Source organism: Bactrocera tryoni, chromosome 1 (genome assembly GCF_016617805.1).
Source record: "Bactrocera tryoni isolate S06 chromosome 1, CSIRO_BtryS06_freeze2, whole genome shotgun sequence".
Lineage (NCBI taxonomy): Eukaryota > Metazoa > Arthropoda > Insecta > Diptera > Tephritidae > Bactrocera > Bactrocera tryoni.
This window is the reverse complement of record NC_052499.1, coordinates 45,787,316-45,811,692: the sequence shown is the minus strand read 5'-3', so window position 1 is coordinate 45,811,692 and position 24,377 is coordinate 45,787,316. Positions and strand designations below refer to the sequence as shown.

The window sequence follows — 24,377 nt, the reverse complement described above, 5'->3', positions numbered from 1 at the left end:
ATTATGGAGTGAATTTTGGATAAGTAAGTAGGAGCTCCGTCAGGATCGGGAAGGACCTCTCCTAACCGTTCGAGACCAAACGAAGTTTTAAACAAGGCGACTCTCTCTCTCGTGTGAGTTCTTCAACCTTCTTCTGCAGAAAATAATTCGAGCTGCAGAACTAAACCGAGAAGGTACAATCTTCTATAAGAGTGTTCAGCTACTGGCGTATGCTGATGGTATCATTGGCCTTAACAACCGCGCCGTTAGTTCTTCGGACTAAGTAGGCAATTGAAAAGTAAAGTCCTCTCTCGGCGAACAAAAATAAAACTCTTTAAGTCACCCATTATTCCCGTCCTACTATATGGTGCAAATGTATGGGCGATGACAACATGTGATGAGTCAACGTTGCAAGTTTTCGAGAGAAAAGTTCTGCGAAAGATTTATGGCCCTTTGCGCGTTCGATGGAACGATGAGCTGTACGAGATATACGACGACATTGACATAGTTCACCGCATTAAAAGACAGCGGCTACGCTGGCTAGGTCATGTCATCCGAATGGACGAAACAGTCCAGCTCTGAAGGTATTCGACGCAGTACCCGCCGGAGGAAGCAGAGGAAGAGGAAGACCTCCACTTCGTTGCAAGGACCAGGTGGACAAGGACCTGGCTTCACTTGAAATCTCCAATTGGCGCCACCTTCTCAAAGGAAGAAACGACTGGCACGCTGTTGTTAACTCGACTATAAACGCATAAGCGGTTTCCACGCCAGTAAAGAAGAAGAAGAAGTAGGATTTAACCTGACTCAGTATCCAGAGCGAAGTTGAGCATGGTTCACTATAGATTTTTGGGCGGAACTCGGTGAAGGTGTTTATGGGTACACTCTAAATAACAGTCAGTGGATGCTTGAAGTTATTGCATCCGTATTCTGGTCGGCGTTCAATGCCGTCGACGTAATTATGGAAATACCTTTTAAAATTCCTAGGAGGCGGCTCCGCATCAAGCAGAAACTGCTTGGAGAGAAATGCCTTGTGTTCCTTAAGCGTTAGTATGAAAGCCTCAATGTGTAGACCGACAGAAGACATTGAGACTGCAGAGTTCTTACAAATCTGAAGCTTCTTCCTCTGCGTTTTACCATATTCAGGCAAGCATTTTGGTTCTGCGTAGTTGATGACCTGCTTACCAATGTTGGCATCAACTTTTTTTTGTCTTTTCCCCAAGAGCTGTCGGCTAGCGATTTGAGGATTTTCTTTCGGCTATGTGGAGTAAAGCAGCACAGGCTATCAAGTAAAGTTTAAAATCTAAGTCGTAATATAAAAGCCATTGACTCTGATATTACGATCAAGTCTGTACTCCTTCGATCAGTTCGTGAATATGGTCGCTGTGGACCTAGCGAGGGAGGAATCAGTCTCCTTGCAGAGCAGAAGCGTGAAAGTTTGGTGAGATAGTTGTATACTTTTGAACATATGCCATGAACTCCCGCCCATAGAAGTCGGATACCGCAAATTAGATGTATATCCGTACTATTGTGGGCAAAAGTAATAAGACTTTTTAATATAGTGCTTAGTACATGCTTCTCTTTCTGAAGTAATAAAGTGCATGCGGCGATTTATGCGATGAGTGAAATTATTCAACAAAGAAGTTCTGAAGAATCAAATCTCTGGTGCCGAAACATTCAGAATGTTGGAAAAGGCCTTCGGTGATGTTTGTTTGTCGCAAGCAAGTGTATTTGATTGGTACAAATTATTCAAAGAGGGTCAAGAACGCGTTGGCGATGAACCACGTTCAGAACAGCCATCAACATCAACTGACGATCAACATGTCAATAAAATAAAGGAATTGGTGCATGAGAATCGACGATTAACAGTCAGAGACCTTACTGGCATCGTTGGAGTATCGGACGGATCAGTGAAAACCATTTTGGAAGATAATTTCGCCTAAATATAAGTGAAAGTACGATTGGTTCCAACATTACTCAATTTTTTCGAAAAACAGCGTCGCGTTAACGTCTGTGAAACAATGCTTTCCGACTACCAGGATGTCAGGAAACATATTATTACTGGCGATGAGCGGTTGATCTATGCTACCGATCCGGAAACAGACAATCAATCGGCCGCATATCGTAGCAAAAAAAAACACGTCAAAAATTAAGGTTCTGTTGACAGTTTTCCTCAATTTTCAAGGTGTGTTGCACTCCGAGTTACTTCCGACCAGCAAAAGTGCTAATAAGGAATAATATTTGAGTGTTATGCGTCGAAGCTATTTGTAAAAGGAGACCGGAATTATGGACCGAAAACTATTGGCTTTTGCACCTCGAGTTTTTGAGATATCCTAATGAAATTTAACACAACTATATCACATATTTCCCATAAAACCGATTATTTTTATTTAAGCTTCGCCTTAAAAATGGCTTCCTCGAAAATATGAAAGTTTGTGGTGATAAATTTATGGCATTTGTAATTGCTTTTGAAAAGCAGCTGTTTGAAATCTTTTTAGAAAATATTTCACTAGCTTTAAATTTACTTCATTTTCGGCTAGAGATCTCTCAACATAGTAATTTCAAAAATATTTAAATCAAACACGTATTTATTTGTTGTTGTCTAACGATTATTTATGTATTTGTTGGATTGGTTGCTGTGCTTTATTTTGTCGTTTGCTAAAAATTATGTGCGATAAATTTCGCGCAGAAAGCATTGAAAAATCCGTCAGCTGCAGTTTATCTGATGCCACAAAAAGTTGAGCTTTAAACCGCTGAAAAGCCCACGCATTAACGCACACATACCCATATGTATATAATGTATATACAAACACAGATTCACGCCTCACGGGGTTTGTATGCATTTTCTTACGATTGTTTGCATTCGCAATTATTCGAGCGAAAGCGACACACTAACTCATATACGAATGCAAATAAACATACATACATACACGTGTGTATAAATGCAACCACTAATGCATGCCACCGACATATGCACACATATAGTATTTCGTGCATATTTATGCCTGTTGGTTTATGTGTAATATTTCGCACACAAGTGCAGCTCGCTTGTTGGCAAAATAAATCACGGCGAATTGAAAAATAGCAAGCAGCGTCGTAACTGAGAAATGATACAAGCACTTTCCCAGCAGTGGCTGGTGTAATAAAAAAGGATTACCACTTCAGTGCCACTATATAAGCGCAAATATGTCTTTGCAGATATGTACAAAGGTACATATATATAGTAATATATGAATATACATATGTATTTTAGTATACATACATATGTAATATGCATTTCATGTGTAGACACTTGACTTGAGGTCGAAGACATTTATGACATCCTTTTTGTCCTACATAACGAAAATGCAAACGCATGCACGCCCAACCAATACTTATACATACATTAGGGTATGCGTTACTTCCCAAGTTGATTTTTATTACCCTGAAAGGCGTATATTAAGTTGGCCCCGAAGTTTGTAACAACCAGTAGGAAACGCTGGTGGCTCCTTACGATATGAGACGATTTAGCCAAGTCCGTCTGTTGGTCCATCTGTCTGTATATACGCAAACCAGTGCCTGAGTTTTTGAGATATCATGCTGAAATTTTGCATGTGTTCTTCTCTGCCCAAGAAGTTGTTCACTTGTCGGAACCGCTGATATCGGACCACTATAGCACATAGTTGCCATACAAACTGAACGATCAAAATCAAGTCCTTGTATGGAAAACTTTTTTATTTGACAAGATATCTTCAACAAAACTATACTCGGATTATTATCCAAGACAAATATGTTATCTCTTAAGAAATAGTTCAGTTCGGACTACTATAGCATATAGCTGCCATACAAACTGACTGATCAGAATCAAATTCTTGTATGGAAACTTTTTTATTTGACGATATATCTTCACGAAATTTTACATGAATTATTATTGAAGGCAAATATATAATCTCTGAAGAAATTATTCAGATCGGACTACTATAGCATATAGCTGCCATACAAACTCAACGATCAAAATTAAGTACTTATATGGAAAACATTTTTATTTGACAAGTTATCTTCAACAAAAATATACTCGGATAATTATCTAAAGCTAGGATGTAATTTCTAAAGAAATTGTTCAGATTGGACAACTCTTGCATATAGCTGCCATACTAGCTGAACGATCAAATCAAATTCTTGTATGGAAACTTTTTCATTTGACGAGATATCTTCATAAAATTTTACATGGAATATTATCCAAGGCAAAGATATAATCTATGAAGAAATTATTCAGATCGGTCTACTATAACATATACATAGCTGCCATACATACTGAGCGATAAAAATCAAATTTTTGTATGGAAGTTTTTGATCGTCTGCAATAAAAGTTTGAAATCCAAACAAAGCAAACCCATAACTTTATAAGAAAATCCTAATAAAACACTTTTCGCCCTACAAAAAAGTCTTAATAATATTTTTCATAAATATATTGCTTTAAAAGTTATGCGCAGTTAAAGTAATGCATCAAATGCACGATATTCATACAGTACACCATGTCGTATGAGCAACATAGCATGCATGAATTACTTCTATGAAATATCACTGAGTTTGATGTATAACTTTGACTGCGTATAACTTTAAAAGAAATGTTTTAAGGGAAAAAATCATTGAAATCTTTTTTGTAGACAGACATTTTTTGTACAATATCTCTTTTTCAAAGCTGTAGAATTTGTTGCTTAATGCAAAATATTAAAAATATTATAAGTTATATACATACATATGTATGTATGTGCGTGGGAAAAAATATAATTTAGACAGAGTTTAAATTTTAAACTCAGGGTGAGTTGAAAAAAAGATTGCAAAAAGTGCACATAAAAATTTTGAAAAAAAATGGTAAAAAAATTATCATAACATTGTTGGATTCAAAATAATTTAAAACGTTTTTTTCCCTACCCTAATACACCTATTTGCATGTTTGTATATGCGTTACCATGTAATTAATGCAACTGCATAGCGTCAAAATGTTCAGCATTAAAAAGCGTTCCTCAAAATGCCACAAGTTTTGAGTGAAACTCAAGCAGACGACAGCGCCAGCAGCTGCAGAGGCTTCAACATGTGTCTAGCACGCTATGTGACATACTGTATATGTATGTATCTAACATTATATAATGGCGATTAAAACGCATTTCTTATGCAAACGCAAGTCGAGTTTGTCTAATGCCACATACATACACGCCAACCACACCCAAATGCCAGCAGAACTGCGTTACACGAACTACTACATTAAACACGCTTACTCTCAAACACACTTAACAGCAAGATTGGCAGCATTTCCTGCTGGGATAGTCAGAATGCGATATTTCAAACTTAGCATAGCATACTTTTAGGCGAAAACGACGTTAAGCTCTGCAATATGCGCTTTCAAAATGATAAACGTGCTGCAATGCCTACAACGAGCATGTCCGTGTCATCGCGATTCGCTTATGACTCCTTCACGTTGTCTGCACGGTCTTGCCGAAAACACTAAACTGAGCTAGATACCAAAGAACGCATTCGCACCATATAAAAACCACTAAAAATAATAGCTATTACAGCCATTTCACGCTCATGAAATAGACACACTATTTTATTTATCATTTTAAGTACTATTGTAATTATGGTCAAATGCTTCCCATGTTCGTCGTGGCTCAGATAGCATTTATTTGTAAATATTTGCGATTAGAATACGCCTTAAATAACCACACGCAGTAACCATTAGGGAATTTATTTAATGTCATATTAAAAATTTGTCACATAATTTTATTTTTATATATACATACAGTAATTATGTTAAAATTTCTACTTTGCAATAAAAATTACAACATTAATTTTAATTTTTTACTTAAGTACAAACTTAAACTAAGCTTATATCTAAACCTACAAATACAAGTCAACTGGTTCTAGTAGTCTGAATCCATGTTGTCGTCCTCAGGACCGCTCGACAGTGGATTTCTTGTCGTTTTATTCAATTTGTTTGATGCGCACTTTTTTCTAAAATGTTTTTTCTTGCCAAATTGAAAACCTCGGCGCAAATCATCTAAAAACAATTTATAGGACCAGCCGGGTCGATCAGTGGCGCCTGTTTGGAGGAGAAAAGTATTCAGTGCTGTTTTTAAACTATTAAAAATATTTACACTTGAACACTAATGATTTGTCTTTGTTTATAAAACTTTTTCGTGTTGTATTTGGAGTTGAAAATTACAAAATTTAATTTGGAATTAATCAAAGTTCAATTAAAAAAATACTATTTTTTTAATTATGGTTTAATCATGAATTATGAATTTAAAAAATGTCTGTCTTTACACTTTATTTTTAATAACACTCTTTATCACTTATACTTACTGTATAACACACTTAAAAGTTTTGGGTAAAGCAGCATGCGCTTTTTGCCATGGGTACCCTCGAGGTTATAACTCAAAATAATCTCTTCAGATAGCACGTACACAAGCTTTTGCTTGAGACCAATCGGCATCAATAATGGCTTAAGAAATCGTGTCTGTAATAAGAAAAAGTTATGAAGAAACAAAAATTATGTCAAAAATATGAACGTAAGGTAAATGTGTGTGTGAATTTAAAACATTTTAAAAGATTGAATGGTTTTATATACAAATAAGAAATATTATTGTTCATTTCTCCCAAAAATCTAAAAAAAAACCGGAAGAATGACAACAAATGTATATTTTTAGAATAATAAACAACCGACTTTAATTTTATATAATTATTTTGTCGTACTAAATAAATATTTGAATAATATATTTTTTGACTGGTCTAACTAGTTTTTATATTCCAAATTCACACACGACCCTTCAACAATTTGTTTCATATTTTCATAAATATTTACCATTTCTTCTTTCTTTCGTTCGTCCATTCCAATAAAAGCTTCGGCATTGTCTAAATCTTCCTGCGTCATTAGTGGAAAAACAGGTCTTTGGATGTTCTTTTCTTCTTCCGCCTCTTCTTCTTGTTTCACCAATCGTTTCATCATTTCCTGATGTCCTTTCATTAACTCATCTATTACCTCATTCTGCCGCTCCATAAAACCTTTCGGAATCCAATACATTATGAACAACTAATGTAAACATGCATTATAACATAAATATAAAATGTTAAAGACCCATTGAATATTTCTTAAAATATATCTGTGAGAAAGTAAATAATTTTGTGGTTTCAATTCTTCTCATTATATAAAAATTGAACTTTCAAAATTGTATGATCTTAATTTAGCAGATGATTTTAAAAATTGTGGCTTATATAAATTTTAATATTTTTTTCAAATTAAAATTATTTCAAACACGCTTCAATGGTTCTTTAGCTGTTGTCTATGTTATGCATAATAATGATATTTATATTTACCTTTTATTTGTTGTATGTCGGCTCGCATCTCCATCATCTCTTTAGACAAATCTTGCATTTGAGATGTTAAATCCATGTTTTCTGAAATCGGAGTTTTTATTGTGGAATCACTTAAAAAGATTAAACGATATCTAGCAAGAAAAAGTTTAGGTAATATTTTTTTATCAAAATTATCCCCGCATAATTAATAAATCTTGTTACTGTTAAAGTAAGAGGCGGTCAATATAAATCAAAATGTTTTCCTTATACCCACGACATCCTGACAGTTTGTCCGTCAACATAACGCGCGTTTTTTAAACGGACAAGGACTTGTCAATTTCGAAACATTCATCAAAATTCTTTGGAGGATGTTCCTGCGGCTACACATTAACCACAACAAAACTATTTCATACAGTATATATTTCAGTATAACTCCATAAAAAATTTTGTGTTCTAAAATTACTAATGTATTTCCACGTTATATATCATGAATAATTTTTCCAAGATGTAAATCACCAACTAAGAAAAGCTCTGCATTTGTTTGGATGAATTTTGTTTTCACAACTCCCTCCGCAAAGTAAATTGTACAAAGTGTGGTAGATTATGTTGTGGGGGCAGTTGTTTCTTGAGACACAGATGTGCATAATTCAGCTACACAGCCCTACATATATTTTTTTCTACATACTTAATTAAAACCATAACTATTCCGAGCGCACAATTGTCGTCCAAATTGAATAAAAAAACACAATATTACCAGTAGTTTCGTACATATATGCAAATTCAGGGCCGCGTATTTCGCGTGCCTCGACAAATTTTATCTTTGATATTCAGTAACCAAAACAAAGTATGATTATATATGGCGAAATATTTCAACACTGTATTTCTGGTTTAAAACGTGTATTTACAAATTCTCGCATTACAATATGCAAATCTAAAATATATAAAAACACATAAATTTTATCAAACACTCGCCCGGCGAACCAATATTTGACAGCAACAAATTGAGTGAGGTGAAAAAATGTCAGCTAATGTTTTGGTGTTGCCACAAAACATTTACGCAAAGGTAATTACACTTATGCCGTCTAAAGACTATGCAATCTGGAATGCATGGAATAGCAACCGATATATCAGAATAAATCCATTATCTCCACTATTTTGTAAAACTGTAATTAAACTTTTTTGTTCCTTATCCAGTTGAATTATTAGAAATAAAAAAAATTACAGATTTCATTCAAGCAGGACTTTTTATTCATTATCAAATGGTATTAAAACTTCTTCGATTTTAATTGATGGCTGTTCAGAATATTTTCTACGTTGAGCCCAATTAAATTTGAAATGTTTATTTTTGGCGCACTTAAAACCATTCCTAAGGTCGTCCAGAAAGTACTTATAATTCCATCCCTCTCTTGTTGTGGCTTCTGCAGTTTAGAAATGGATTAAAATTATTGTATAATTAATGGATAAAATATTTTTTTTATTTTGTTACTTACGAAAAAGCACATCCAATATTTTCGGATAATCTTGTATACGTTTTTTATTGTGTCTACCATCAACGTTGTAATCCAGAATGACATCACAACCCAATATCTTATTCAAATTCTTTTTAAAACTTCCGGGCATTAACAGTGCTCTGGCAAGCGCAATCTATATTTTTGTGCGTATATAAAATTACTACGGGCTTATTTATTTGTTTCATGCATTTATAACTCACACATTCCCCTTTATTTTCGTCATTTATGCTCTCTTCAGCCTTTTCCAAATCGTCTTGCGAATTTATCGGAAATATGTTTAGAAATTGTTTCGCTTTCTGCGTACAAAAGTTTCTATCCTGCTTTTTCTCCTCATATTTTCTCAGAAGATGACATTGTTCTTTGATGAGCCTTATTATGGTTTGATTTTGCTTTGTCAACGATTCTACAAGAAAAATCAGAAATTGAGAATCGTAATTGTAATGAAATAAATATATTACCTTTGAGTTGTGTAACTTCATTCCGCAGTTCTGCTGTTTCATTGGTAAGTTGTTCCACTTTTTCATTTAAATCCATATTTTCTGAAATTTAACGTTACACTCGTTGTATATAAACCAAAAAATTTATATTGCAATATAAATGGTAAGATATTCCTAAAGTTTTGTCTTGTATCACAATGCAACCATGTAAAAGCCACACACACTTAATTTAACATATCAATAAAAGGTGGTAGGTTTTTCATGTGTTCTGCATATACATTTTGTTTGCAAACAGATTTATAAATAATAACTTTTTAGGCTTTGGAATGCTCAAAACAGGCAATAAAATGCAATAATACACAACTAGTTGCAACAATTAGACACTATATACAGAGGCATATTGGAAAACTTGTTTAAATATCACAAATTATTAATGCTGCAACCAAGGCGTCTAGTTGCCTTAGACGCTGGCACAAGGTTTAATACTGATTCTGTTCACCGCACCTGTTCACGTTTATCACAAATTATTTACGAGCTTAGTAGCACTACTTATATTTCGTAATGCTTATTTATAAATTAAAATTAATATCACTTTAGAACTGTTTATTGATTTGTGTAGTGTAAACAATGGTCTCAATTGTAAATTCTCTTGAGATTACTCTTTTGTTTGCTCGTGGTGTAATGTGGCAATACATATTATTATGTGGTGAATATTTTTCCACCTCGATATTAACTCTGCTGTTGCCACAAAGAAAATTTTTGTTCAATTATTTTTTAAATTCATGTTATAAAAACTTAAAAAATTAATTAAATAATAATAATTCCAATGTACATATACATTGTGAGTACCCGAAAATTGTAATTTAAATTTCCCGGGTAAAAAATATTTCAAAGAAATGTAATTTGCTAAGTTCGTTTGGCTGTCCTTAATTAATTTTAAGAGCGCTATCTGTCAACCAATTAAACATTTTGTGTTTTATTTACAGTTTCCGGGTACACACGCACTTATAATCTATGTATATGCAACCAAAACACATCTGCCGAAATTAGCACGACATTTATATGGTTTCTATTAAGCTATTTAAAGTTAAGAATATTTAAATATTTGTTATTTTTGGGTAATGTATAAAACACAACTGCATATAATAGTTGACGAATTCTTTATTAACAGTTTGTTGTCATACGATTAGGTAATTATATAAATTGTTTCATACAACAAAATAAAATAAGTTCGGGTTTGCCTTTAATTAGTGTCTGAACGGAAGGACCAAAATATAAAAAAAAATACGAATATGAGAGAGTAAGTACGGATGTATGTAGGTTTATCGGAAAGATAAGAACAGGCAACTTGCCAGCAATTTCCAAGAAAATTTGGAAAATATTTTATAAAGTCGCAATTATAAAATCATAAATCTTGCTAAGATTTTCCAAAACGCAAAGCCATTGATAACGTTATCAAGAATCTAAAGTGATTCTTGTGCAACTTCTTTCTGGATACTGTAGCGGGTTAAACAATCCTGAATCGACCTCGACATACAACGTCCAGTGTGCAATATCTCCCCGCTTGACCCTAACTACCTCTTTGCAAGTCCAGCGAACCCCACTCCCTTTGATTCGACCCCGTCGAAAGAGTACATTTGCTGCGACTATGCTAAGATTATTTCGAAGACAACCAAACCGAACATTACCACACAAGCGGATATTAGCTAGCCGCTTCATCAACAACAACATTGGCTTGTCGATTTATAAAGACTCGTCATCAAACATTGCAAATCGCGCCCGTTTCTGCGAATAAATTTTTGAATACCGCCCACCAACCAAACTTGCTAATGTTCATATCTGTTATTTGAATGTTATGGAACAATTAAAATCATATACATACATATATAATTGGGGTACTCACAACCCGACGTAAAGCATCGTAAAATCGTAAAATTATAAATTTTTACACTTGTTTAAAAAAATTGTTGTTGGATGCTATGTTTTCGAATCGTTGTAACTTATAACTTTATGAGACTTGTGAAAACCCTAAATAATGTTAGTTATTTTTATACTAGAGTATATTGTGTTTGTATTAACTAGAAGAAAACGTCTAAGAGCCTATAAAGTATACATATACATATGCAATTTATTGCATATGGCGGCTATATAAACTGTCTGATCTAACCAAGTTCTTGTAGGGCAAACTTTTTTTATTTTACAAAACTTAGCACAGATTATTATTCAAGCCATACAAACTGGATTTTTCTTATCTCATTTTTATAGCCCCAGACTGACCGATCAAAATCAAGATAAAGATCGTTTCTTGTTTTTTCACGAAATGAAGCCAAACATCCAATATCGATCTGATCCCAGCCCCAGAGAAAACTCGATTTTGTAGTATAATTCGAAATTTCTAACACCAACTTTGTTTGTCAAATTTAACTCTAAAACAAGTAAGGAAGGGCTAAGTTCGGGTGTCACCGAACATTTTATACTCTCGCATGATAAAGTGATAATCAAATTTCATTATACGTCATTTACATATTTTTCAAATACCGTATTTTTGTAAAGTTTTATTCCGCTATCATCATTGGTTCCTAATGTACTATATATTATACAGAGAAGGCATCACATGGAATTCAAAATAGCGTTATATTGGAAGAAGGCGTGGTTGTGAACCGATTTCACCCATATTTCGTACATGTCATCAGGGTGTTAAGAAAATATTATATACCGAATTTCATTCAAATCGGTTAAGTAATTCCTGAGATATGGTTTTTGGTCCATAAGTGGGCGAGGCCACGCCCATTTTCAATTTTTAAAAAAAGCCTGGGTGCAGCTTCCTTCTGCAATTTCTTCCGTAAAATTTAGTGTTTCTGACGTTTTTTGTTAGTCGGTTAACGCACTTTTAGTGATTTTCAACATAACCTTTGTATGGGAAGTGGGCGAGGTTATTATCCGATTTCTTCCATTTTTGAACAGTATATGGAAATGCCTGAGGGAAATGACTCTATAGAATTTGGTTGACATAGCTATAGTAGTTTCCGAGATATGTACAAAAAATTTTGTAGAGGGCGGGGCCACGCCCACTTTTCCAAAAAAATTACGTCCAACTATGCCCCTCCCTAATGCGATCCTTTGTGCCAAATTTCACTTTAATATCTTTATTTATGGCTTAGTTATGACACTTTATAGGTTTTCGGTTTTCGCCATTTTGTGGGCGTGGCAGTGGGCCGATTTTGCCCATCTTCGAACTTAACCTTCTTATGGAGCCAAGGAATACGTGTACCAAGTTTCATCATGATATCTCAATTTTTACTCAAGTTACAGCTTGCACGGACGGACGGACAGACAGACGGACGGACGGACAGACAGACATCCGGATTTCGACTCTACTCGTCACCCTGATCACTTTGGTATATATAACCCTATATCTGACTCTTTTAGTTTTAGGACTTACAAACAACCGTTATGTGAACAAAACTATAATACTCTCCTTAGCAACATTGTTGCGAGAGTATAAAAATAGGAATGATTTCTCCGCAACAAGCAGGTGGTTCCAGGCTAATAACGCAGGAAACAACACAAAGAAGATCAATATACATATGTATACCATATCAGTAAGCAGGCAGCAGTTAAGTCAATAATCTCACAACGCATTAGGTCAGAGAATGTTTTAAAGGCAGGGAGGCACTAGATGTAGTGGCTGCCGGAAAGCGACTGCTTACAAGGTTTGTCAGGAAAAGTAATAGGACTGAGTCAATTAAAAAGCAAATTATTGAACCAATTTGTTACAATTCTTTAAAAACTTTCAAAATAGGCTTCTTCTGCGTCGAAGGGACGCTGCCAGCGGGATTTCCAAGCTTTGAAGGCGTCACGAAGGCATTCTCCGGAATAGCCTTGAGAGCTCAGGTGCGTGCTGCTTGGACCCCTTATGTGGTCTCAAAATGTTTGTCTTTCAACTTTTCAGGCAAGGAAACAAAAAAAGTCAGCCTGTCACCGGTGATTACGTTATTCAAAAATTTAGGGGTCACTTTCACACTTGTTCAAATTTTCTTGTCACATTTCCTCTCGCCGCAATTCCTGGTCATCAGTGAGCACTTTTGGGACCATCTTTGCGCACATTTTGCGCATATTCACATCTAGGCAATTAAACGAATATTTAGTCGACGGTCTGACTTCAAAACTTTGCGCACACGAGTCACATTGTCGCTGTTTGTCGAAGTCACAGGTCTCCTCTCACGGTCTTCATCGGCGCCCTCTTCCCGGCCCTCCAAAAAGGCCAGGGGCCACCGAAACATACCACTTCTGGCTAAAGCAACAGCTGGGTAAGCCTGTTTGATCATATCAAACGTCACTGTCACAGATTTACCGAGTTTCACACAATATTCAATCGTGTACTTCTGCTCTAACGAACGCTACATTTTCGGCAAAATGTTTGTCCTGACTCTCCAGGTGCTCGGAGACAACTGACCAGCCGCTCGTTCGTTAGCTAGGAACACCCTCTATCGAATCCAGTCGGTGCGCGCACGCTCCAAAGTACAGTCGCGGCGAAAAAAAATCAGTCCTATTACTTTCCGGACAAACCTTGTACATAGCCATTTTCTGGCCACAAGAGAATTCCGGGAAACGTCTGGCTACTAAACCAGTACAGGATATGCGGAAGTCACTAAAAATTATGTACAATTAAATTTCCGAAAACGCAACAGATCCGAAGGAAAGCAAACCTACTTTTCACTCACACGATCTCGGCGGATACCGTGTGAGTAGTGTCAACCTGTCATGGTATTATTGTTCAGTATTGTTTGGCATTTCATCATGGAAAGATTTACGCCTGAACTGCGTTTACAAATCGTTCAACTACTATAAAGATTGTGTTTCGACCGTTTCACTCAACTTATGGTCAACATAATCGGTCTACTGCGCGTACTATTCCCAACACCATCACCGATATTGTGACCCAGCATTCAATATTCGATAATATTCGACCGCATAGACCACATCCAGCACGCAGTGAAGAAAATAGAGCAGCCGTAGCTGAGAATGTGCACGAAGGACGTGAAAATTCGATTCAGCGCCATTCGCATCAACTCGGACTGACGTATGGACCGACTTGGCGCATTTTACGTTGAGATCTCAAATTGAAAGCGTAAAAAATATTGATTGTGCAAGAACTGAAGAGGGTCGACTTTCCTAAGAGACATCGCTTCGCTCTATGGGCGCTTAAAAAGTTCCAAATATATCCGTTTACGAGCCAAATTTTGTTCAGCGATGAGGCCCATTTCTGGCTCAATGGGTATGTAAATAAGCAAAAATGTCACATTTTGGACAAAGAGCAAGCTGAAGAGTTTCAAAAAAAAAAAAAATTGGCATTTCTTTTATGCGGTGAAATCATCGGTCCACATTTCCTCAAAAAAGATTCCGGTGAGAACATAATTGTAAATCGCGACCGTTATAGTGCCATGATAACCGACGATTTGATTTTCAACAACACAGCGTCACTTCCCACACATCGCTTCAATCAATGGATTTATTGAGAGAACACTTCAGCGTAAAGATAATTTCACGCTTTAGGTCGGTCGATTGTCCTCCATGTTTGTGTGATATCACACAGTTAGACTTTTTCCTGTGAGGATATGTGAAGTCTTAAGTCTATGCGGATAATCCCGCTTCGATTCAGGCCTTGGAGCAAAACATCACTCATGTGATGTCATTCGCCAGTTATCCGACGAAATGCTCGAGACATAGCCGTGGACAAAATTTGAAAGAGATAATCTTCAAAAAATAAATGCCAATGAATGTTCTTTCGAATGATAACAAACAATCCCCATTGAATTTGCTGTTTCTACGTTTTTTTCTTTGGGAACCTCTAAACGAATCACTCTTTGTATGTATTTAATTCTAATTGCACTCGCTTATTTGTCATCATCATATCAGCATATCAAGAAATCACTTATCTTTACACCCACACATACTCACACTTGCTTCTGTCTTGCAATAAAAAATATATTGAATTTTTTTAAGCATCAAATCGGAGATGATGCCATCGAGGTGACAACTCGCACATCCATACATAATATACGAATAGCTTGTGATGCTTATGTAAGTCATCTACGAGCATATCACACCCCCCCCACCACTCCACAAGCTAGTTATGTAACAAGATGTAAGAGAAACACCAACAATGAGTGAAATAGATCAATGACCCCCTATACCCCAGAAAGTCAAAAGACAAACGAAGAAAATGTGAAATAATCAAAAGGACACTAAAGCGCTTAGTCCCCCGAACTGCCAGCGTATTGCTCATACTTCATTAAAATTAGATGAATGAATGGCATTTAATCGTGACTGCCTTCGATTTACAATTAACACTCACCTTTACTGGCCGAATGCGACGGTGCGCTCGTATGTGCGTGTTTGTTGGTATGTATGTATGCTGTGGGCGCTGTGTGCGACCGAAAGTAGGTGAGTAGGTTTTTCGGCTCTTCTTGCAACGGTTTAATGCGTTAATCGCTTGTACTTGCTGTTGCTGGTGTTGGTGCGTTTCGCCTTGACTTAGCGTACTTATGCTGAAAACGTAAACGAAATAATTCGATTTTTTCACTTAACAAAACATTTTTGCTTATCTTTTAATTATTATTATTTTTTACTTTTTTTTAATTTTTTTTTGTTTTGTGTTAAATTTTTTTTATTTTTGTAAGTACACGCTTTGCTCTCGTTTATAGACCGCTTTTAGGGGTTGCGCTTATCACTCACTCGCTCTGCGGCGTGCACTTGCTCTGTGCACATTATACTCGTACTATGAGTAGTACGAATCGTAGATATATGTATATGTATATATCTATGTATGTATGTATATTTGTATGGCTGTATTGCTGATACAGAATTTTTCGTCGTTCTTTCGATTTTTCGACAGTCGAATATTTTTCGCTTCAGGATAATCAAAACTATGCGTTTATGTGTATGTATTGGCACACACACACATACATATATTTCACTAAATTTGCTTGCAATACACACTTGACTTACTTTCGTACTTATATATATATATTTTATTGATTATTTAACGGTTTTGAAATAATTTTATAATTTTTGCTAAACTCTACAATATTTTTTTTTTTTTTGAAAATTTTCTTCTATTTGTGAACCAAAACTTGAACCAAATTGTGTTTTAAAATATTTGAGATCTCAAATATATCCGCGTCCTTTCGAAAATGAACTGTCTACAACGGTGATGAAATTTTCACTGAGTGCAAAGGGTTTTACGATTAGCCGTCGTGGCCAAGTAAAAATTTGCTCGTATTAGTAGTAAAATAGCGTTACATGCGAAAGAGCTTGCGGCGGCTACGACGAGAGTGCATTGTGCTCCGCGCTCTCACAAGCGCCCGCTACCACCCACATTTTGAAAGGTTAGTGTCTGTCGAGAGAACCGATTACTTGTGTCTTTATAACGGTTAAATCGTGCGTGACTTGCTTATGCGACTGCAATGGACTGAAAAATAAAAAATATAACAAAAATATTGAAAAGTGTTGAGCCCTTGCCTGGTCATCTGATGTAGTCAAAACATACAATCACTTTTCTGACCCCAAAGAGTCGGGGCTATTTCGAAACGTCATTTTCTTTTATACCAACCACCAACCTCCACTGCCAATTGCCCCTCGCAACTAATTTAAACACCTCTGCTACTAAGTTTCTTTCCAAAATTCTCCTTATCTGCGCACCTTAAACATGTCCTTTCGCCACCCACTTTACGCTCATTTGCTCATATCGATTCAATGCTGTTTTCGCGCTCTCACCTTCTCCCCCAACTATTTTACTGTTGTAAGTAATATTCTCACCGTTTGTCAAGTTATTTCAAAGTTCTTGAATTCCCCACAGCCAAAGAGCACGTATTACGCGTGTCAACATAAAAAGTAACGGTGAGAGCAGTGTGTAGCTATGCGGCACTCGGTACAGCGTGCTTAAGTCACGAACCCCTTTCACGTGTTTGGTTTTTCGAGCGCTCTACCTACACAAAAAGGTGGTTGGGTGGTTTGGCGAGTGTAGGTGGGTGGGCTGTTGGTATATTTTTACGCTGCTCAATTATGTCCGCGAGCTTGTGGCACGTAAGCATCGAATGGAGTTCGAAGTTTTTGTTTTGTGTGTATGTGTGTGTCTGTGCGTGCGAGTATGTCGGTTAACCCTAGTGGTATGCTCTTTTGTTTAACGATTTTATCTGTTATTGGTGTTCGATAAAATTGGGGCGGAAAACGAATTCCTCTGCTGTTTATACTCGCTTTCCCGTACACAAATATTTCGAAAAACACCCTGTTGGAAAAAAATAACTTTGAAAAAAGGAGTATGAATTATTTTGGGAATGTTATGATATTATATTATAACACGTAAGGAAGGACTAAGTTTGGCTGCAACCGAATAGAACTTTAATGAACCAAATATGTACCATTTTGGTGGACTAATTTTTTGCCATTTTTCCGCTAGAGACATTATTTCAAACGTTTCTGGTTTCTCGACGCAAAACTGCGACAAGTAATTTTCGCAGCCTTCTTTTGAAGCCAACTTTACTCCATTAAGGGAGTTCTGCATTGACCGAAACAAATAGTAGTCGGATGGTGCAAGGTCAGGGCTATATGGTGGATGCATCAAAACTTCCCAGCCAAGCTATCCCAGTTTTTGCCGAGTAATGAAAGATGTGTGTGGTCTAGCGTTGTCCTGATGGAAGACGAAGCCCTTTCAGTTGATCAGTTTTGGCCGTTTTTTTCGATTGCTTGCTTCAATCTCATCAGTTGTTGACAGTAAAATGTAGGATCAATCGTTCGACCAGGCTGGAGCAACTCATAGTAGATGATTCCTTTCCAGTACCACCAAACACTCAGCATAACCTTTCGATGCGTGAGTCTTGGCTTTGCGACCATTTGTTGAGCTCCGCCACGCTTGGAACATGATCTTTTTTGTACATTATTGTCGTATTTGATCCACTTTTCGTCTCCTGTTGTCATTCGCTTCAGAAATGGTTCGATTTCATTTCGTTTCAGCAAAGATTCGCAGATGTTAATTCGGTCAGTTAAATATTTCACAGAAAATTCATGTTATACCCAAACATCCAGCTTCTTTTTGTAGCCAGCCTTTTTAAATGTTCAAAACCCTTTGATGATGAATGTTAAGGGCCTTAACGATTTCATGGCTGTTTATGTGACGATACTGATCAATCTTTTCCATAATTTCATCGACTTTTTCAACGATAGGTGGACTAGAGCGTGGTGCATCTTTCACATCGAAATTTCCAGAATGGAAGCGAGCGAACCATTGTTGTGCTACACGAACTGATACATTGATGGCTTGCGTGGCATTCCACTCTTTTTATACAAAAATTTTTAGATATAGCGAATTTCTTCATTATTTTCACTCATTTTTGATCAGCTGTAACTTTTTTTCAACTTCACCGACCTTTTTGTTTTGGTTAAATGAAGCTCTTACCTTTCCAACAATATATAGTATGACACTATGTGATTGGTTGCACTGTGGACATACGACTTCACGACATCTGTTGACAAAATACGAACTTTTTTGACTACCCAATATTTTATACTCTCGTAATTTACAATTTAGAAACCTCACACTTAAAGTCATGAAATCATGTATAAGGTATGATCTAGCGAATGTTTGAAAATATTAGGTATACAGTGACTACACAAAAAAGGATACAATGTTATTAGAAAGAGACTATTTTTTGTAATATCGACCGATTGACGCGGTATAAAGTCAGCCGGAATTTTGGAAATCCTTATATTAGATAATTGAGGAGGGAGAATTGACAAGCTATTACCCATTTTTGGAATAAGAACATGCTGTCATCACAAAAATATTCTCCCCAAATTTCAGAGTTTATGTCGCCAAACTGGTTCGGTAAAAACTGATCCCTTAAAAATTTATTTCGATGATTTTTGAGCATAAGATGAAATACCTTGGGCGCATTTTTATTTGTATAAAGTAAAGCGAAAGAATCAGATTGGAATTTAAAAAATTCTCATAAGGCAAGTAGGCGTGGTTGTCATCAGATTTTCGGAATGTTTAATATAAATATTTCATCAAGAAATCTCAATTTTTACTCAAGTTATCGTTCAAACAGACAGACATTTCATATATCCTCCTAAACCTGTGAAAATGGACAAAATCGGATGGTAACCCCGCTCAGTACATATCTATATAACGTTACCGGAAAAAATAATAAAAGAGAGATAAATCAATAACCAAACACCCCAGAAACATTAAATTTTAACTCTTAATGGAGTCGGGGTCAAAATTGGACGAAGGGCGTGGCACCGCACACTTTTAGGTGAAAACACATATCTCGACTCCCGCCCGTTACCAATTTCAAACAAATTCAGAGTGACTAAAAATTGCGTAAATCGAATAAAAATTGTTCGAGCCCCTAGGTATTGAAGTATGTGGACCCAGTGCTTATATTTGACTTTTTACCGAAAATATGGGTCGGTGTATGAAATATATAATTGAAATTTAGAGAGAATCCTTTCCTGATTGATTTATATGGTAGTAGTATGTCTGTGTGCTACAAATGGCTTGAATTGGGTCTATACTTCTCTTAGCCCTTGAGATTTTCGAACTTTCGGCTGACTTTATACCGCATATATCTGTCAATATGAGAGTTATTTAATAAAATAGAGAGAGTGTGCTGTGGCTTTCTTATAACGGTGCACATTGGTGCTTAAAATGAATAAAATCGAGTGAAAAATCGAGTGAAAAATCGCCCTCATACTTTCCTGGCTTGAATCCTTGCAAAGCAAGAAAGTGAAATTATGAAATTTTCGGTTACATCCGAACATATGTAGCTCTTCCTTACTTGTTAATTCCTACTATGATCTAAGGAAACACAACAATTTCTTGAAGAATGAAAATCTTGACGATACCGAATAATTTTTTCAAACCTTACACACTCAAAACCAAAGTTTTATAGAAAAATGTTCTTAATTCGTAGAACTCTCTCTAATTGCTACTAAATTCTTAACTAGACGAACTAATTTTTTTTTAGAAAGATTTGTGGTGTACATAATTCTCAATGGTTTGCCAATTTGATATAGCAAATGTTAATTTTGCAGAGGCGGAGTTGCTGGAGAAGAGGCGCGAAAGATTTTTCATGTATAGATCGAAGCTCGAGGGAAAGTTGGAGGAGAAGTACTCCATCGGCAGCCCTCAATCAACTCCTGTTTCATACTGCCAGACCACTGTAGTACTTTTCAAGCAGAAGTGACAGCCATCAAGGTAGCAGGCAGTGTATTTCTTGGATGTTTAGCATCTTTTGTGAAACTGTACAGACCTTGAGCTCGCTGGCAGTGATGCCGCCGGCCCATAAACCGTACCAAACCGTATGCAATGGTGGCTCCGAGAATCGTTTTGTAACATGCCTGTGGATTCAAATTTTTCCACTAGACGCTCAATTGTTGCTCTGACGATTATGACGACCATAAATTGGGCGTAGCGCTCTTAAAATTGAAGTCACTGGCTCCGAATTTCGGTAATAAATTTTAATAATTTCAACTCTTTGTTTGGATCGTATATCTTTCCATGATAATTTGGCAAATCTTACTGCCAAAAGAACGGGAAAATATGGCGTCGGTTGCTGTCCCTATCGTTCTACTTTTGTAGCGTTCCTATAGCAAAAACCGTTATAGAGGAGTTGGAGTAGTATCGACCCGATTTTATTTATTAAATTAATTATCATTCCACATACCAAAAAATTTTCCTTGGGTTTCCTTACATGCAATCACCGTTAACATGAAGTATCGTCAGCCGGATGTTCGAAAATTCTGATATTAGTTATATGGGGGTTAGGTCAAATTTTCACCTAATTTTTTCAAGTTTAGTCACAAAGATATACTGTTTTGAGTAAAACACGCTCTGAAATTTTCATTTAGGTAATTGAAATATTTCCCGATATAGATATGTATGCAGTATAAAGTCACCCGAAAGTTTGAATTTATAATAGGTATATGGAGCCCACGGAAGACACAAAGGGACCATTTTTGATACACAGAGTTACTATTGTCAAGAAAGGATTCTCTCTTAATTTCAACTACATATCTCATAAACTAACCGATATTTTCGGTAAAAAATAAACTGTAAGTACTGTGGTCCACTTCAGTACCTAGGGGCTTTAGCAGTTTTTGTTGGACTTGAACAAGTTTTGGTCATAAGGTGGCACACCTCAAAGGCATTATTCGTGCAAAGTTTTAACTTGATATATTAAATTATTCCTGATTTGTACTCTAGAAAGTAAAATCTTCAAAACGATTTTAAAATTGTGCTAAATGGGAAGTAGGCGGGGTCTTAGTCTGATTTCGCCCTGTGATAATAAGAATGTTACGTAAAAAATTTAGTCGAATTTTCACACTATCGGCAGAAGTTCTTATAATAATTTGTTTATTGTAGTGGTTTAAGAAATATGTACAAAACTATTACTTTACCATTATTATACTGTTATAGAAACAACCGTTAGATAGATAAAACTTTTGTGTTTGACTTGTAAGGCAAACCACTCAACAAGCTTTCAAGCCAAAAATAATTTAATGTCGTTATACAACACTGAAAATGCAATTCAGCTTTTCAGCCAAGTTGCAATGGGAAGACACCTTCCCCCTTTCAAACCACGAATGAGCCACAAAGCAAATAACGGATTGGTAAAAAGGTGAGTAGTAATAACAACAATACACACAGTGCAAAGAGTGCACTGCGAGCAATAAACACAGCAACAACAACAATAATAATAACAACTGAGCTACGCCAACTGGAAACGACTGAAATACGTAAACACACACATATACACACATATAGTAGAAAAACAAAGTAGAAATGTTGTGGAAGCAACAGGCCAAAAGCAACTAGCAATAAGCCAAATATTACCGCTCGGGCGAGATCAGTTTAAGCGAGACTGTCGAGTGGAAAAGTTAACAAGCGCGGATAAAACGAGCCAAACACTACAGCGACGAATCGTTGTTGGAAACGTGAAAAGTAAAAAAAATTGTTACTGAACAACAAGTGTTGACTGAGATTTAATTGTAGTGAATATTGTTGGTGTCTAATAAAGTGTGGGTTAATATTCAAGCTAATTACGGTTGTGTTGTGCCTTTGTGTTTTCATTGTTGTTGTTGTGGTGTTTTTTGTTAAATTTTTTAACTTACTAAGTTTTCAAAAACAGCAGAGTTGCGTGTAGCCACAAGAACGAGCTTATAGCGAACAGTTAACAACAGCAGCAACGTTTTATTGCCAAATAGAGGGGTAGAGCCGAGCTTTGTATGAATAAAAAACGTAAAATGTTTTTGCTAAACAACAAAATCGTTAAATAACTTTAGTCATCAGCGATTTTAAGGCAAATAATCACTTCAGGCATTTCGTGGGTGTCTCCATCAATAATCTGTTGCCGTGAGTGTGAGCTAAGCGCTTGGTGTTGTGTGAGTGAACTTGAGCTGCTAAGCTGCCTTAGCTTCTACACAGTTGCCTTGTCTCGCCCAAATCGCGCCGCGCTATTCAGCCAAGTTGTGTATAGGCGTAAAGAGCATGCTTGCAATTGTAGGCTGTCGCTCTTAAGCGTGTCTTCGCCTGACTCTTAGAAATGAGTCTCGCTTGTGCTGGGAATTTCAGCAAACTGTTTTTTGTTTATTTCAATGCACATTTGTGCAAGTGGATTTGCATTTTTTCACACACTTAATTAAAGGCGGTGTTTGGTCATTAACTTCGGAAGGCTTTTGCATTTTAAGCGAACTCGTTGCTTAGCTAGCGTCTAAACTTGACTGCATTATTAAAAAATTATTTAATTAAAAAATGTTTCGTTTTGTTGGCTCATTTCTGCAGCGCTTTTGTTTACTGCGCCAATGCCGAAAGTGCCAGAAAAGTTTATTGGCGCGTGAAACCTGATGTCAAGGCAAATCAAGCCAATTATCCAAATCACGCGGCCCATTGTGGGTACAGAGCGTATTTACGTTCGAAAATTGCGTTTTGTTTTTTAGCCGGTTTTTTGCGTGTTTATTCACAAAAATTTCGGTATATCATTTAAAAAAAAATTTTAATTCATTCAGAATTTGTTGTAAACCACTTTTTTATGCTTTATTTATTTGGTGATTTCTAAAAAGTGTTAAAACAATAACATTAAAATTAAATGCGCATATAAAATTTTGTTATTGCGAGCCTAGAAATTATCGCCAATCGATCGAATATATAAATTAATATCTAATAGAAAATGTTAGAAAAAAATGTTAAGGCGAAATCACGAGGAAATGTTTATATTTACGCTTTACTTTAAAAATTTATTATGTACAGCGAAATTATTTAGCACACAAATTTAAATAAATTTTGCTTAAGCATAATAAAATGTAATATATTGTCAGTTTGCTTTGAAATAGATGGAAATAAAAAAAATTATATAAAGTAAAAAAAGTTAAAAAAAATTTTAAAATCAAATTTTTAACAATTTAAAAAAAATCAAAAAATTAAAAAAAATTCTAAATTTTAAAATTTAAAAAAATTTAAAAAATTTAAAAATTTCAAAAAATTCAAAAGGTTTAAAAAAAATCCTAAGCCTCCAAAAACAGTTACACGCGCTGAATTTATGCTATAAAAATATATTTCGAAGAATTTCTTTTCTTCATGGAAGTTAATGTTTTTTATACTCGAAATTTCATGTATACCTGATTTTTCTCAAAATTTATTTTATAACATTTTCTGCAATATTTAATTGAAATTATTTTTAAGAAAATAAATTTTACAAAACTAAGACCACTTTTACAAAAATAACTGTATTAAAATAATATTATACAATCCATACGCATTGAGGCACCCTTTACTTTATTTACAATATACATTTTCAGATGCATATTTATTAAGCATTTATTTTTTTAGCCCACACATTTTAATAAAAAATAATAATATAAAAGAGAATTATGGACAGTTATTGAGTCACCCTATACTTTTTACAAAAATGTTTTTTCTTATTTAAATTATTTTTAATAAAAATCTTGCAAAAAATATGCACAAATTATAATTTAAAAAATCATATAAGCTTAAATTGTTTACATACTGAAACACCCTATATCTTTTTTAATAAAATGCTAGAAAATGTTACAAAAATAT

The 24,377-nt window shown here is 35.5% G+C and overlaps 3 protein-coding genes across 4 annotated transcripts in view; all 3 read right to left on the bottom strand.

Annotated features, from left to right (window-relative positions):
• Positions 1 to 16,303, bottom strand: part of LOC120766771 (synapsin) — a 155,222-nt gene extending 138,919 nt beyond the window's left edge. Inside the window, exons 1-2 of the mRNA XM_040092451.1 lie at positions 16,268 to 16,303; positions 15,615 to 15,807 (exon numbers count right to left, since the gene is read on the bottom strand). The gene's annotated coding sequence lies outside the window, so the exon portion shown is untranslated. The remainder of the gene's footprint in view (positions 1 to 15,614; positions 15,808 to 16,267) is intronic.
• On the bottom strand, positions 5,811 to 8,450 carry LOC120766773. Of its 2 annotated transcripts, none has more exons than XM_040092457.1 (5): positions 8,063 to 8,450; positions 7,330 to 7,410; positions 6,818 to 7,017; positions 6,319 to 6,472; positions 5,811 to 6,055 (listed from the first exon to the last, which is right to left on the bottom strand). In XM_040092457.1, the coding sequence occupies exons 1-5, from the start codon at positions 8,076 to 8,078 to the stop codon at positions 5,877 to 5,879; spliced, it is 630 nt and encodes a 209-aa protein (XP_039948391.1). In that variant the 5' UTR covers positions 8,079 to 8,450; the 3' UTR covers positions 5,811 to 5,876. The 2 variants fall into 2 exon arrangements, with proteins under 2 accessions (XP_039948391.1, XP_039948392.1); XM_040092458.1 differs by having other exon boundaries at positions 8,077 to 8,450.
• Positions 8,527 to 9,928, bottom strand: LOC120766774. Its single transcript, XM_040092459.1, has 5 exons — positions 9,761 to 9,928; positions 9,278 to 9,358; positions 9,020 to 9,222; positions 8,799 to 8,952; positions 8,527 to 8,726 (listed from the first exon to the last, which is right to left on the bottom strand). The coding sequence occupies exons 2-5, from the start codon at positions 9,351 to 9,353 to the stop codon at positions 8,554 to 8,556; spliced, it is 606 nt and encodes a 201-aa protein (XP_039948393.1). The 5' UTR covers positions 9,354 to 9,358; positions 9,761 to 9,928; the 3' UTR covers positions 8,527 to 8,553.
• Positions 16,304 to 24,377: the final 8,074 nt, after the last annotated feature.

Coding starts and splice junctions, on each gene's coding strand:
- LOC120766773 (XM_040092457.1), bottom strand. Junction 6,473..6,817: donor AACGAAAGAAAGAAGAAATG/GTAAATATTTAT, acceptor TTCTTATTACAG/ACACGATTTCTTAAGCCATT. Junction 6,056..6,318: donor ACTTTTAAGTGTGTTATACA/GTAAGTATAAGT, acceptor TCCTCCAAACAG/GCGCCACTGATCGACCCGGC.
- LOC120766774 (XM_040092459.1), bottom strand. CDS start 9,353: ATGGATTTAAATGAAAAAGTGGAACAACTTACCAATGAAACAGCAGAA. Junction 9,223..9,277: donor TGAAGTTACACAACTCAAAG/GTAATATATTTA, acceptor TTTTTCTTGTAG/AATCGTTGACAAAGCAAAAT. Junction 8,727..8,798: donor AATATTGGATGTGCTTTTTC/GTAAGTAACAAA, acceptor TCTAAACTGCAG/AAGCCACAACAAGAGAGGGA.